This window comes from Protopterus annectens, chromosome 6.part0, assembly GCF_019279795.1.
Source record: "Protopterus annectens isolate FY-2018-M chromosome 6.part0, PAN1.0, whole genome shotgun sequence".
Lineage (NCBI taxonomy): Eukaryota > Metazoa > Chordata > Ceratodontiformes > Protopteridae > Protopterus > Protopterus annectens.
Window position 1 is genome coordinate 981,465,107 of NC_056737.1, and position 14,756 is coordinate 981,479,862.

Consider the following 14,756-nt stretch of genomic DNA (forward strand, 5'->3'; position numbering starts at 1 on the left):
GAGCAGCCAAGCCGTTAGCTTCAGGTTGTCCAGATTCGGAGATGGTAGGTTCGATGGATGCGATATCAGATCCGGAATGGGATCTAGAATCCAAGGTGGATTCACCGAGTGAGACCTTAGGAAAGGGAACCAGATCTGTCGAGGCCAGAATGGGGCAATGAGGATCATTCTGCACCCCAACCGACAGGCTTTCTGAAGAACTTGGAGCATCAGAGGCAAAGAGGGGTAAGCATAAAGAAGACCGGGAGGCCAAGCATGGACCAGAGCGTCTCTCGGGGAATCCCCTTGGAGGAGGGATTAGAGCGAAAAAAACTGTCGCACTTGGTGTTTAAGGGAGACGCAAAAAGATCGCAACAAGGAGTTCCCCTTGAGAGACCACTCGTACGGGGGGAGAATGGTGCGACTGAGCTTGTCCACCAGGATGTTGGACCGACCCGGAATATGCGTTGCGATGAGAAAGGGGTTGGTGGAGATCGCCCATTCCCACACTCTCATGGCTTCTCGACATAAGGGATAAGACCTGGTTCCCCCCGTTTGTTGATGTACCAGACCACCGACATGTTGTCTGACTGAATCGCAATTGTTCCCAGGGGAAGAAAGGCCTGAAGTGCTCGCAACGCCAAGAGCACTGCTCTCATCTCTAGAACACTGATATGCAGGGAGGTCTCTGAGTCGTTCCACGTGCCTTGGACTGTCCTGTCTGCAAAATACCCCCCCCACCCGAGGCGGGAGGCGTCCGTGGTCACCGTGGCAAGAGGGGGAGAAGCACAAAAGGGGCGGCCTCCGTGGAGATCCTGTGAGTGGAGCCACCACAAGAGGGACCGCTTGCAAGCCTTGCTGATCGTAATGGGATGATGCAGAGGTAGAGCAAGGTAAGACCACTGAACTTGAAGTGTCCACTGAAGGACCCGCATGTTGAACCTGGCGAGAGGAAGAAGAGATATTGCTGCCGCCATGGACCCTAGAGCCCTTAGGACCAATTCCGCCGGAGCAGAGCTGGAGTGGAGGATGGCCCGCACCTGGAGTCGCAAACTCTGAACTCTGTCGGCTATGAGGAAGGCTCTTAACTCCCTCGTGTCTAACCTGGCACCTATAAAATCTATCAACTGAGTAGGGGCCAGGTTGGATTTTGCTACATTTATCGTGATGCCCAAGCGGGGAGCTAGATGAAGAAAGGAGTCTCGTGCCAATGATAGTAGATGCCTTGTTGGGGCGGTAAGGAGCCAGTCGTCCAGGTATGGGAAGACCTGCACCCCCTGAAGCCTCAGGTGGGCCGCAACCACTGCTAATACTTTGGTGAACACCCTGGGGGCTGTGGTGAGACCAAAGGGAAGGACGCTGAACTGGTAGTGACTGGCTCCCAGCCGGAAGCGAAGAAACCTCCTGGAACGTCTGTCCATTAGTATGTGGTAGTACGCATCCTTGAGGTCTATAGAGCACATCCAGTGATTCTTTCCCAGAAGGGGAAGGATAGATTGCAAGGTGACAATCCGGAACTTCTCTTTGGAACTGCCAGGTTTAACAGGGACAGGTCTAAAATTGGTCTTAGGTCCCCCGTCTTCTTTGGCACTAAAAAGAACCTGGACTAGAACCCTGATCCGATCTGGTCTGGGGGGACGGGCTGGATGGCTCTTTTCCCCAGCAGATGGCCAATTTGACCGGGTGGAACATCGGGGAGGGATTTTAATTTTGGAAAGTGATGAAAGGGAATCTTGTATCCTCTGGATATAATGCGGAGGACCCAGCGGTCTGATGTTATGGACTCCCATGCCGCTAGGTGCTCCGAAAAACGTCCCCCGATTGCCTCCAGAGTGGAGCAGTCGGGCAACCCTTCAGGGCTGCTGCGCGGGCTGTTCAGAGAAAGGTTCTCTGGACCCGAAGTTCCTGGGAGCCCCTCTGCCCCTGGGGCGGCGCCCTCCCTGTCCTCCTCTGCCACGGAAGGACTGGTTGTCCGGAGCGGGTTGGGATTGCTGCGACTTCCGGAACCACATCTTCTTCTGGCCCTTTTGGTTCCTAGAGTAGGACCTCTGGGGCACAGAGAAGCGGATTCCAACGGCAGACAGCGTCTTCCCATCCGTTTCGCTCTGGGTCAAGGTGTCGCAAACCGTCTTGCCAAAAAGGGCAGAACCATCAAAGGGGGCGTTCGCGAAGGATGCCTTGAAGGGCTCCGTGAAATCGCAATGGCAGAGCCAGGCCTGGCGTCTCGTGACTAGGCCTACTCCTGCAGCTCTAGCGGCACCCTCAGGAGCATGGGACAGCAACCGCATAGAGGTATTCGTCACGGATCGAAGAGTGGCCATACGGGTGGAGTGCAAAAGTTTGTCCTCTTCCGACATGGACTCAGGGGGGGATGCAGCGTATTCCTTAATAAGATCTCGCTGCATCCTGATCACATGTGCCAAGTAGTTGAGCGCCGTCACTGAGAAGGTCGCAGAACTAAACATTCGCTTCCCCAAGCGGTCCATCATCCGAGACTCCTTGCTCGGAGGGTGGACTGAGAGACTCTCCTGAGCGAGTTCCCTCTTGGTGGCTGCTGCCGTCAACATGGCATCTACAGGGGGCCCCTTACTCCAGTGGGCACGGTCTGCAGGGGGGCTAAGGATTCGGTCTGGCCTTTTGGGGATTGGCTCCACGGTGTCCGGTTCCTTCCACGCCCTGGTGGTAATGAGGTCCACCAGGGGGTCGGCAGGAGGGGACACCCAAGAGGTAGACGGGCCCGCTTCGAATGCCTCCAAGAACACGGACTCGTCTGAGGAAGACTTTGGGGCAGACCACCCCCCCTTATGCGAAGCATTTCCATGATGTCTCCAAAGGAGACATCCTCGGGGGGTGATCTTGGGGAGCCTTCCCCTTCCTCCAAATCCGTGTCTTCAGTTAAAGACTCGGGGGAGTCTATGTGCCTCCTTTTACACGTATGCTTGCGAGGGGCTTCCTCGGGGGGGCTGTCTGAGGAGCCCTCGCAAGCAGTGTCTTGTTCCAAAGGAACAGCTTGGGGCACTGAAGCGGGCTGTCCCAGTGGCCGGATGGTGGAAGCCTGACCCAGTGCAGATGGAGCGCGGGACGGAGCCAAACAAGTGCTGGGGGTTCGGAAGCCCTCAACAGAGCCCTCTCCACTACATCAAAAGCCGAGGGGGAGCCAGCCTCGACCAAAGGATCCGAAAGTCGGCTCCCCCTCGGATTCGAAGAGTGGATCGGAGCTGGCCCCGAGACACTCGGATCCGAGGGACCAGTGCGCTCCGACACAGACGGTGCCGAAGGCACACTGAATCCCTCGTACCCGAAGCTCGGAGCCAGGCTCCGAGAGGTCTGATCCGAAACACTCGAGGGCAGGGTCGGATCCGAAGTACCTAGTACTATCGGCTCCGACCCACCCCCGGCTCCGAACGCTCCGAACCCGGGTAGCGGGTCGGAGAAGGAGCTATAGGCTTGAAAAATGGGGTCGAGCTCCCCCCCAGAGGGGGGGGGGGGAGGCAGGAGCACTCCCATCTGCATCTGGGCCTGGATGAACCTTCTCATCATCCGGTCCAGATCGGCGTCAGAAAGGCTATACGTGGATCTCGAAGAGGCTACCGAGGTAGGCCTTGAGTGCCTCTTCAATAGCCTCGATGGAGATCGGGTCTCCTCCTCCTCAGGCCCTGGTGAAAAGCAGACCGGAGCCGAGGGGAGAGCCAGTAGCCAAGGAGGCCGGAGGAGAAGCCCGCTTAGCTGGCGGGGCCGAAACGGAGGTCTCGGCCCGCCGCTTGTGGTGCTTCTCCCTCCGGTCCTTTATTCTTGCCTCTCTCTCCTCCAACCCAGCAGCGGGAGGTTGAGTCCCAGGTGGAGGAGGGGGAGCAGGCGAGGAGGGAACCGAAGCCACGGTTCCCACCACAGGAGCGGGAGCCGAAGCCGAGTCCGGGGGCAAAAGCCCCGCCAGGACCAGCTTCGACCTCCGCTCCTTCAATGCCCTGGGGTTGAACCCTGCACAAATGGAACATCCAGAAGTGAGGTGTTCAACCCCAAGGCATCGAACGCGCCGAGTGTGGCCATCAGCAGGGGATAGCTTATGGCCACACTCGGAGCACTTGGAGAATATTGCCTTAGGGGCTTCTGACATAATAAAGTCTTTTTTTTTTTTTTTTTACAAGGAAAAAACAAAAGACAGAGACTAATACAAAACTAGTACACACACAAGGCCCCACACAATACACTCACACAGAAACTCCAACCAGCGAGGGGAGGGGATAAACTAAAAGTTTTTAAAATTAAAAATTTTAAGCTGAAACTATCAAATTATAAAGGGGAACCTAACACAATCACTCAAATATCACTACAATTACTCAAATAAAGGCTTTCTTTAAGTAGAAAAAGACACTTAACTGAAGAGCTCAGAATCCAAGACCTGGTTACCAGCACGGCAAACTAGATCTGAGGTCATGTAGGGAGAGCAAGGCATTATGGGTGAGGGGAGGAGCTGGGAGCTCGGATCCATAGCTGGTAAAACCATGCCGGTTCGGATCCAATATCGGATCCATAACCCACAGGTTGCAGACAAATGAATCTCCTACTTCAGATCACTGATTCCTCTGAAGATGGGGTGGGGGGAGACCAACCTCCTCTTTGCTTCAGGATCTCAAAGATGTCCCCAAAGGACACCTCCTTTGAAATCCATTTCCTCAGTGAGGGACTCTCTAGGGGAGTCCAAGTACCTTCTCTTGCACGTCCTCTTCCAAAGAGGCTCCTCCGCAGTGGGCTCTGAGGAGGATGATGAGGTCTCACCAACCAACGTGGAGAGGGGATGGGGAGGACATAGAGCCGAAGAAGAGGTAGCTGCCCAGCCAGAGAAAATCCTCTCTACCACCTAGAAGGCTGATGGATTTGACAAAACCCCTCCCTCCCCAATGACCGCAGTCGCCCGAGACGGAAGGGGGAACCCCGATGCAGCACCCTTTTCAGACAATATCAGCTCCGAGCTGCCCCGCACAGAGGCCCCCCAGAGGGAGGGAACAGTCCAAAAACTCAGGCCCAACCCCACCACCCCAGGAGCCAGCAGTGCTCAGCACTGACCCTGTGGGGCAGAGGCACAGTTAGTTCCGAGGGCAACAGAACCAAACTTGCCAGAGACCCTGACTTTGTGGAAAGGGAAGATATGCCAAACACCATCGACCTCTCACAGGGAATTCTCCAATCCTGCGGGTCCAAAACCAGATGAATCAGATGAGGAGAGAGGAGTCTCGCAGATGGAGAAGATCCCCTTGGCAACTGAGCAGGGGATGGTAACAAGCCCAACTTGATTTTGGCCTTGAGAAAGCTCCTGATCATCCTATCCATGTCTGAGGGGAACAATCACCTGGGGGATTGGGAAGAGACGGAGGAATGTCTCGACCTGGCTGAAGGCCTGCTTTCTCGGGAGGGAGACCGACTTGTGTGCCTCGGATCTCAGCTCCAGGATCTGGAGAGGGAAATCTCGATAATGATTGGATCTGACAAAACCGTTAGTGCCGTGGGTGGATCCGACTGACGAGTCGGATCTGAAGACCGTCTGTGTTAGATTGAATCCAAGGACCTCAGAGGCTCTGAGGTCTCTGATCCAACACAGGGAGCCAGGGATCTCGAAGCAGAAGAGCCCAGATCTAAAGCCAAAGAGGCTGGACTCATATTCAGTAAACTGCAATCATACAGGCTCGTTTTCTGGTGGAAAAATCCCTGGAGGAAGACTTCCTTTTGGGACTGGAGGGAGGCTTGGAAGGGGAACCTGAGACCAGATGGTCCCCTTTAGCAAGCCCCTTAAACAGAAGCTTGTTCTTGTGTTCCAGGAGAGCCCTGGGGTTGAATGCGGCACAAGTGTCACATTTAACCTCCAGGTGAGGCTCTCCCATGCAAGAGGCACATTCCTCAGATGAGTCAGAATGGGGCAGTTTCTGACCCAAAGACGAGCATCCTTGAAAGCCATAGTCTTTTCAGACATCATGTTCACACACACAACCACCACCACCCGCACACTGCACCCTACAGATGTTGGATACAGCGATGTTGAGGTTAAAGCTTAAACAATGCACATATGCGCCTATCTTTAATGTCTCTCTTGTATGCTCATTTGCTCTGCTTTGACAACATCCACATATGCCTCCATCTGTGAATGTCCCAAACCCTGAGCAGACACTATAAAGACTTTCAAGACCAAAGTAATTAACCAGTGAAAAATTAAACAACCAGAAAAACTCTTATGTAATAAACTAAATCCCCTTGAGCATACCTGCCTGCACTCTTACAAGTTCACAGGTTCGCCTACGTGTGGCCCAGACCAATAGATTGTAATGAACATCTTAGTGAACCACAAGGCAAAAAAGAACTGAGGACGGCCAAGAACAAACATACATTTGTACTGACAATTGGGGATACTCAGTGGGGATGGAGATGTATGATCAGTAATGGCAAAAGATGAGCTCTGAATATCTGGCTAGATGTAGGACTCCACCAGCAGTAGAGATTCCCGAAGTTATGACTGCAGCAGTGTATTTACATGAAAAACATCTAGTGCTGACTCAGCCAAATAAGAACAATCAGTAGTACTTTTCGGTTTGTCCTCCATTATCTTTTGCAGTACCTCAAACAGAAAAGGAGGTTGGAGAAAAATCATATATTAACAGACCTGCCCAGCTGAGGGAAGAAGGCATCTTCAATATAATTATCCCTCTGTTGACCAAGTTAGTCGCACTGGCCACTTTTAAGGAAAGACCACAGATGGTATTTTGGCCAGGGCGTCAGGGAACTTCCCCTACTCTTTTCAACAGGTGTTATGGGATCTTCTACATTCAACTGAGCTGCCACCAGCAGATGGGACTTCGGTTTTAACATTTCATATGAAGTTTGCAATCAGCAGAGCAACACCCCCTTTTCATGCTGCACTGCAGTGTCAGCAATCGATCTACCTGCTGTGGTAACAGAATACACAGCATTCTATACCAAAGGAGAGTGTGCTACCTCTGTTGCACTACTGACACTGCTATTATCCACGACTTTGAAAAAGGTGCATTTGTACAAAATGTTTATGGTTACTGGTTCTTTCAAGAAGCGAAGTTTCATAGGAATACCAGGCTGACTGCCCTGAAGAGCATTTTAAGCCTAGCCAATACCATGATGTCAAAATCAAACCATGTAACTTGTGTTTGTGAGATGAAGTCCTTAACCATTATGCCAACAAAGAATAACCAATCCATGTGGGACTCGAACCCACAATCCCCAGCTCCAGAGGCTAATGCCTTATACATTACCCTACTGGGCTCTGTCTCTATTCTGATAACCCCACCCTCCCAATGGACCAGCCTAGGGCACCAAGGAGAAACGCCAAAGTAGAAGAAAGCACTCGTGACTGAAAAGTCTAGTTTCAGAATCAACGATATGTTTAAAATGACTTTTGTTAATTTTAATTACAACTTGCATCAATTTTTTTTCGACACACTTAGAATTGAAGCAAATGATTACTGGAAGCTTCTGACAATGTGGTTGAAGGACTGAAGCAAACCATGCCAATGACAGGAACAACAGATGCACATTTGTGAAGGAGTTTAACCACAGAAACACTTGCTAGGTTTACAAATACAAGATACCAGAGATTTAAATACTTTGAATGAACCAGAATCCTAGAATCACTCTGAAGGCAAAAATACCAAATGCCACAGTCCCAAAGGCAACCACAACGCATTCTATAACTATGTCAAGAATCTAAAGGGCAATGCTCAGATCTGCTCTGAGCTAACACAGAATGGCATTAAATATACTGATCCCAAGGATATTGCCAATATCCTGGCAGATCGATTCAGTGCCAACTTCACCCACCTCTCACCCCCTAAACGGCCCATCTCAATACCGGAAGACTGCCATATTCCGGTAATAACAGCCACACAGGTAAAAAACACACTCTCCAAAGCTAAGAATACAGCATCCATGGGACCAGATGACATCCCGGGCTGTGTACTACATGAACTACAATATGAACTGGCACCTCACCTAAATGACATGTTTAATCATAGCCTCACCTCAGGTTTTGTGCCCACTGAGTGGTGCAGAGCTACAGTTATCCCACTCCACAACAAGGGGGGATCCACCTTGGATCCCGGAAACTACCGTCCCATCAGTCTGACGAGCCTCATCTGCAAGGTCATGGAGCGTATTATCATGGAACTTATAAATAAAGACATTGGCAACCTTCAAACACTGAACCCCACCAAGTCTGGGTTCGTGAAGGGCCAATCTTGTCTCCTGCACCTGACTGACTTCTTCGAATCAGTCTCCAGAGCCATGGACAAGGGTAGGGTGGTCCACACAGCCTATTTAGACCTCGCCAAGGCCTTTGACACCATCCCCCATTCTGGAATCATAGATAAACTTACTAAGCTGGGCATTAATCCCTACGTCACCCAATGGGTTGCCAACGGGCTTACTGACAGAACCCACACTGTAAAAGTAGCCGACTCCAAATCCAGCTTCAGACAAGTGACAAGTGGAGTACCTCAGGGTTCAGTCCTGGGACTGCTCTTGTTTGGCATCTACTTCTCTGAAGTACAGGCCAACACTAAGGGACTGTGACTAACAAAGTTCACAGATGACTGCAAACTGGGAGCCATTGTTGAATCCCCAAATGATGTGGATACTCTACAACAGGGCCTTACAGAAACAGATGCTTGGTACCAGAGCCATGGGCTCAAGCTCAATGCCAAGAAATGTATAGTTATCCCCTTTGGGGAAAAAACATGTACCTGTGAATTACCACATAGGTGGCAGTACACTAAACACCGAAAGTGTGATAAGAGACTTAGGGACACAGGTGGACAGTAGTCTCACCTTCGATAACCACATCGCCACAACAGCCAGGAAATCCTTCTATGTGGCACACCTCATCACTAAGGGCTTTTCATCCAGAAAAAAGGAGGTCATTGTCTCACTGTGCTCATCCCTCATTAGACCCATTACAGAATACAACACCCCATTTGGTATGTATCTCTCAAGACATCTGCAACAACTGGAAAGGCCACAGAAATACCTCACTAAAAGAATCACAGGCCTAAAGCAGATGCCCTACGCTGACCTCCTTAAAAAACTCCAGCTATACTCTGTCGCATATCGTCTACTCAGAGGCGATCTCTGCTTAACATACAAGGCCATGTCAAACACAGAGCGGTTGGACATGCTACACTTAAAGAAATCCCAATCCCTCAGAGCCACACGCTCCAGGGATCTAAACCTTGTCATCACAATAAACAAAACATGCTGGAGGGATAGGTTCCTGACCCAGTGACTCCCCAGACTCTGGAATAGACTGCCCATACATGTCAAGCAGAGTGCCTCTTTGGCCCTCTTCAAAAGGAACCTTGACGATTGGATGGGAGAAAGGAAATTCACCCCAGGATCACGTCAGTCGCCCTGCTAGACAGGGGTCCAGGGAAGTAAATAATGTGGGAAGAAATAGACAGGGAATTGTTATGGCTAGGCTTGTATAGGCTCTAGGGCTGATAGCCTAGTACCAACCTATGAACCTAGACTGTACCTCAACAGTCAACTGACTGAGGCAAACATTTCATTGGAAGGAAACTTGCAAAAGAACTTAGAAATAGGGAAGACATGTTCTGATAGATACACAACTGATACGAGACCAAGGGGCAGCCTCAAACAAGCAAGTGTGGCATCGACCCATCAGGTGCCACCTGCTGTAAAAAGACCACACCAAATGTGAGATAAAGCTGTTTGTGGCAAGGCAAACCTGTCTATGCTATGGTACAAAATTCACAATGAAAGAACAATATCCCTTGGACTTGTGAATTCAAAAATACACAAACAGAAGGGAAAAAAAAGCATGAAAGGTGAACACAAACTATTCACTGAAAAGACTATTGATACAACATAAAAAAAAAATACCCTGAGAAACCTTGCCACAAACATTTTGTAAAGTGTATACAAAAAATTTATAAAAGTGTGTTCTTAAAATTCCTAAAGAAAAACAGGAAACAGGAAAGAAATGTTTCTTACAAAAATGTTTAGAGGAAAAACTAATTTTATATTTACCCTCTTCTTTCCTGGTTGGGAGGAACGGGAATCGTAGTCATCTGGAAGCTGAAGGTAATCTTCCATACTCTTGGAAATGCCTTCCCAATTCCGTTTGCGCTTTCTACCAACAGTTATACCATCCAATTTATCTAAAGAATAAAGAGGGTGAGGGAAGAGCTTCAACAGTTAGTTTCTTCTTCAGGTACATCCTATGATCATCAGCTAAACATCTTTGTAAAAGTAACACTTCGAATGCCACATAATTTTAGGCAGAACCACCTAAACAGCTTACAGCAAAAGCAAACAAGTATAACCCCTTACTTTCCTCCTACAAAGATTAGACTTTAACTGCACACTTGTTCTTCCCTTTTTCTTACAGCTTTCTCCCTGCTGACATCAGGCGTCGGTTTACCAACATTATTCATTCTCTTCGGAGCTGAAGAATGAGTGGCAGACTTAAAAGGATGCAACACTGCAGAGTGGGATCTACTACTATGCTTTTACCTATCAATTCCCTTTCTACAGTGAAAAGTGCACAGTCATGTCAATTTAAGTATATGTGCATCTCTGCCAACTTACCTGTCTACTGCAAAGCCCTTTGACGTTCACTTGGGGAGGGAGAAGAGTGGTTTCCAGAGGAATGCAACAGTGGCACACAAAAAGGATGGCCCCAGGCTGCTAAACATTCCACTCATTTTGGCCAGTTTTATGAGACACAGGAGTAAAGCCCTTTCATAAGCAGCTTGCGCACTGCAATAGGAAGGGACAGCAATGAAAACCCAATGCTAGTTCCCCAGCCTAAAAGGATGAATGAAGCTGATAATACCCTCTAAAAGGAGGCACAAGCCCATCTAACCACCACATGTAATCCAGGCAGACAGTATACGTGTCTGGAAGCATGTAACCTACCTGAGGCTTCAACAAGGCACCAAACCATTGTTTATTAGTCACCACAAGGCTGGGGTGGGGGTGGGGGCAGTTGGAGGAGCAGAAACTTTCTTAGTCTCCCCTCTGGGGAAGATGATGTCTGGCTCTTGCCTTAGTCTCCCTCTGGGGAAGATGATATCCATGATATCTGGCTCTTGCCTCTCCCTCTTGTCTTAGTGTCCCTCTGAGGAAGATGATATCCATGATGTCTGGCTCTTGCCTCTCCCTCTTGGTATCCTCCAAGAGGGGAATGAATATGACTATAGGGGGAACAAACACTCGATGGTCATGAAGGAGTATAAGAAAGTAAGAAACAGGCTCTACATAACCTCTCTTTCCCATTCTCTTCACCTGGCCCACAACATGTGGTCATAAGGTCCCTCTAAACAACTGTCGGGTGCTGCTATTTGACATGACAGCAGGCCTTAAAACACATGCAATGTAGAAATATTGATGAGAAGCAAATGGTCCGGCCAAATTTTTCCCCTCTAAAACTTCCCCCTATAATTTAGCTACAAATTCCCTTAAATCAATACCAAAAATTCTGAAATCCTGTGACTGATTGGATTTCTACAACATCCAAAAGCTAACAAGTTTCATTTCTGTACGCAAATTTTATGAAGAAATATTACCTTGTTCTCCTTCAAAATTATTTTACTTAACTACAATCCAAAGCAAGTTTCCAAAATGACTTTCCTTATTGCTCCATTCAATGCTGTCTTCTCTTTAAGCACTGGAAAACCATTCCTAAGCCCTGGGTTCCCATGAACACTGCCTTTGTGACATACCCCCCCCCCCCCATTAAAAAAAAAAAACAAAAAAAGGAAACACGCAAGTCTTATATGACACAGTTCATGTTTGCTTCTCAGCACTGAAACTACTCTATTCTGTGTGCGCATGCTAATGGTTCTAACTGCAAAACGTACCTCCATGGGTGGTTTATTACTGCCTCACAGATGCTGCTACAAACTCCACAACCTACACTGCTGACCAACCCACTCAAATATGCTGTAGTAAATGAAAACTTAACTATCACCAATAAATAAATATAAATCACAGAATAAAAATTATATTCTGTAGTTTTATGCAGGAAACTGATGCTCAACTATGACTAAACATTGCAAAAGAAAACAATTACATTATCTCAGTTTGCAAAACTGAGTCTGCAATTAAGATGATTAAAGAACACCTACATATGAAATGGTGCAATGTTCAAACAGCTAATTACTGGAAAAGAATAGTTGTGTAAAATCTTACCATAACTATATATGTCCTTCTCTTCCATGTTGCAGTATTCTTAATGTGGGATCCTCTGCTTCAGGCGGCCCGAACGTCGGCTCCTCTACAAAAGCTTAAACCTGGTTACTGTTTGTGCGTTGGACGTCACACGTAGGGCCATAAACCAGGGACTTAAATGTGGCATCTACACGCACAGACCTCAGAACTGACTGTCCAGTAGGACAGTAGCCTAGGTGATGCCAAATGATGTCCTCCAGAGCAGTGAAATGCAACTGACTGGCCAACATGACCATAGTGTAGGTAGAGGCTTTATGATGCCTCACAGACAGGTTGAGAGTAATACAGGAGGGTCAGGAGGGAGGGAAGGACTACTGCAACTTGGAAGACGACTTCTATGGCTATGGTAAGATTTTACACAACTATTCTATGTCCTTCATTTCTCATGCTGCAGTATTCTTATTGTGGGAGAGTACCATAGCTTAAGAAGGAGGAAGGGTGGAGGTAGAGGTAGCAGATTCCAGAAATCCCTGTAAGATTGCCCTGCTCTGGCTCTAGAGATACGGTCCAATTTGCAATGTTTGGTCAAGGTATGTGCAGAGGACCAGGTGGCTGCCTCAAGGGAATGAAGCTGTGTCTAAGGCCCTTAAAGAAGGCACTAGAGGAGGCAACTGCCCTAGTGGAGTGTGCCCTGATCCCCTGAAGCAAATGCTTTCTGGGGTAGGAGAAGCAGATCGTTTTCCTGATCCAACAGGAGATAGTTTGTTTAGAAACTGCCTTGCCTAGAGGTCTGGGATGAAAGGGTACAAAAAGTTGATTTGATTTCTAAAGGTCTTAGTTTTGTCCAAGTAAAATCTTAACTGCATGTGAACATCCAGGGAATGTAGTATTCTCTCAGTGTCACTTTTAGGAGAGGGGAAGAAAGTGGCACCCTGAGTGCCTGTAACTCTGACAACCTTCTTCCTGAGGTAAGGACCATCAGCAAGACTGTTTTCCATGTGCACATCTGTAGGAATGCAAAACTGGCTGGCTCAAATGGGCCCACTATAAGCTTTTCCAGGACATAATTAAGGTCCCACAGTGGCGGGGTACGCTTCCTCAGTGGTCTAATGTGTAAGACCCCCTTTCAAAAACAATTTAATGTCTAACCTGCAGAGTAAAGGAGGGTCCAATGGTAAGCAGACAGAGATAGCAGAAAGGTGCACTTTCATTGAAGAGTATGAAAGGCTTGCTTTGATGAGCTCACACACACAGGCTAAGACTAGAGGAACATCCACTTGAAAGGGGTTCTCTATGTCTTTGGAGACATCATTTGGAGAATCTTTCCCATATTGAAATGTAGGATCTCCTTGTGTTAGGTTTTCTGGCATCCTGCAGGACAGAAAGCATGTCCTTGTTGTAGTGGTGTCTGACGGGTACTAAAAGTTTATTACCCAGGGTGTTAGGTTCAGCATCTCCAGGTGTGGATGGATGAGAGTTCAAACACAGAGAAACAGTTGCCAAAATGTACCAATAACCAAAAGAAAGGCAGCTGAATGAGAATCAGGCAGTAAATGGTAAAAAAAATCCAGCTTTAATCCACTAGGCAAAAACTGTAACAGCACCAAAGAACAAATGCATAAAAGCTTTAAAACCACACTGGATGAGAGTTCCCGTCTGTTGTGTGAGTAGGTCCACCTTGTAGGGTAACTTGTGGTGACTGCCTTGGTGAGGGATAGTACTAGGGGGTACCAATAGTGGGCCAATAGGGAGTCACCAGCAAGATTTCTGGCATGTCCCTCCTGATTTTCAGGAGGACCTTCTGAATGGGAGGAAAGACATACAGAAACTGTCCCTTCCATGAGATGGTGAAGGCGTCCACTCTCCAAGCTAGTGGGGAGTGGTCCTTTGTACAAAATCTTCTCTGGTGCCTGTTCTGGGGGGAGGCAAATAAATCTATTTGTGGTGTGCCCCACTGGTGGACAACTTCTAGAAAAACTTCTCTGTGCAATGTCCACTTGTGATGTAGAGAGAATGATCTGCTGAGAGCATCCACTTGGTGGTTGTCCTGGGATGGACTACAGACTGCCTGCAGGGATAAGTTGTTCCATGAGCCTAATTCCCAAATCTGCATTGCCAGCCTGCAGAGGAGGTAAGACCCCCCCCCCCTCCCATTTGTTGATGTACCACATAACAGTGGTGTTGTCTGTGAAGATTTGCAGGGGACCTGGCTGCAGGAGAGGGAGAAAGGCTTTTAGGGCTAAATAAACTGCAGTCTTATGTTGATGTGTTTTTTCAGGAGGGGTGCCTCCCAGAGTGCTTGCACCTTGAGACCCTTCATGGTAGCCCCCCATCCCAGATCGGAGGCATATGTTGAACTGGTGTGGAGGGTAATGGGGGTAAGCCTGGATTCAACTGTATCTGTTGAATTCACCACTTTAGCTCTGTTTTTAGGCAGAGTAAGAAGGGTATCTGGAAGTCTACAGGCTGGCTGTGTTGGGACCACACATTCTTTAGATACCACTGTAGCTTCCTCATGTGCATCCTGGCTTGTGGCAGCACAGGTATTGTGGCTGCCATAAGGCCCAGAAGTT

The 14,756-nt window shown here is 48.4% G+C and overlaps 1 protein-coding gene across 1 annotated transcript in view; it reads right to left on the reverse strand.

Annotated features, from left to right (window-relative positions):
• YLPM1 (YLP motif containing 1) overlaps positions 1-14,756 on the reverse strand; it is a gene marked incomplete in the record, with an annotated part of 1,534,972 nt that overhangs the window by 126,760 nt on the left and 1,393,456 nt on the right. Inside the window, 1 exon segment of the mRNA XM_044073602.1 lies at positions 10,039-10,169. Coding sequence (XP_043929537.1) covers positions 10,039-10,169 — 131 coding nt within the window.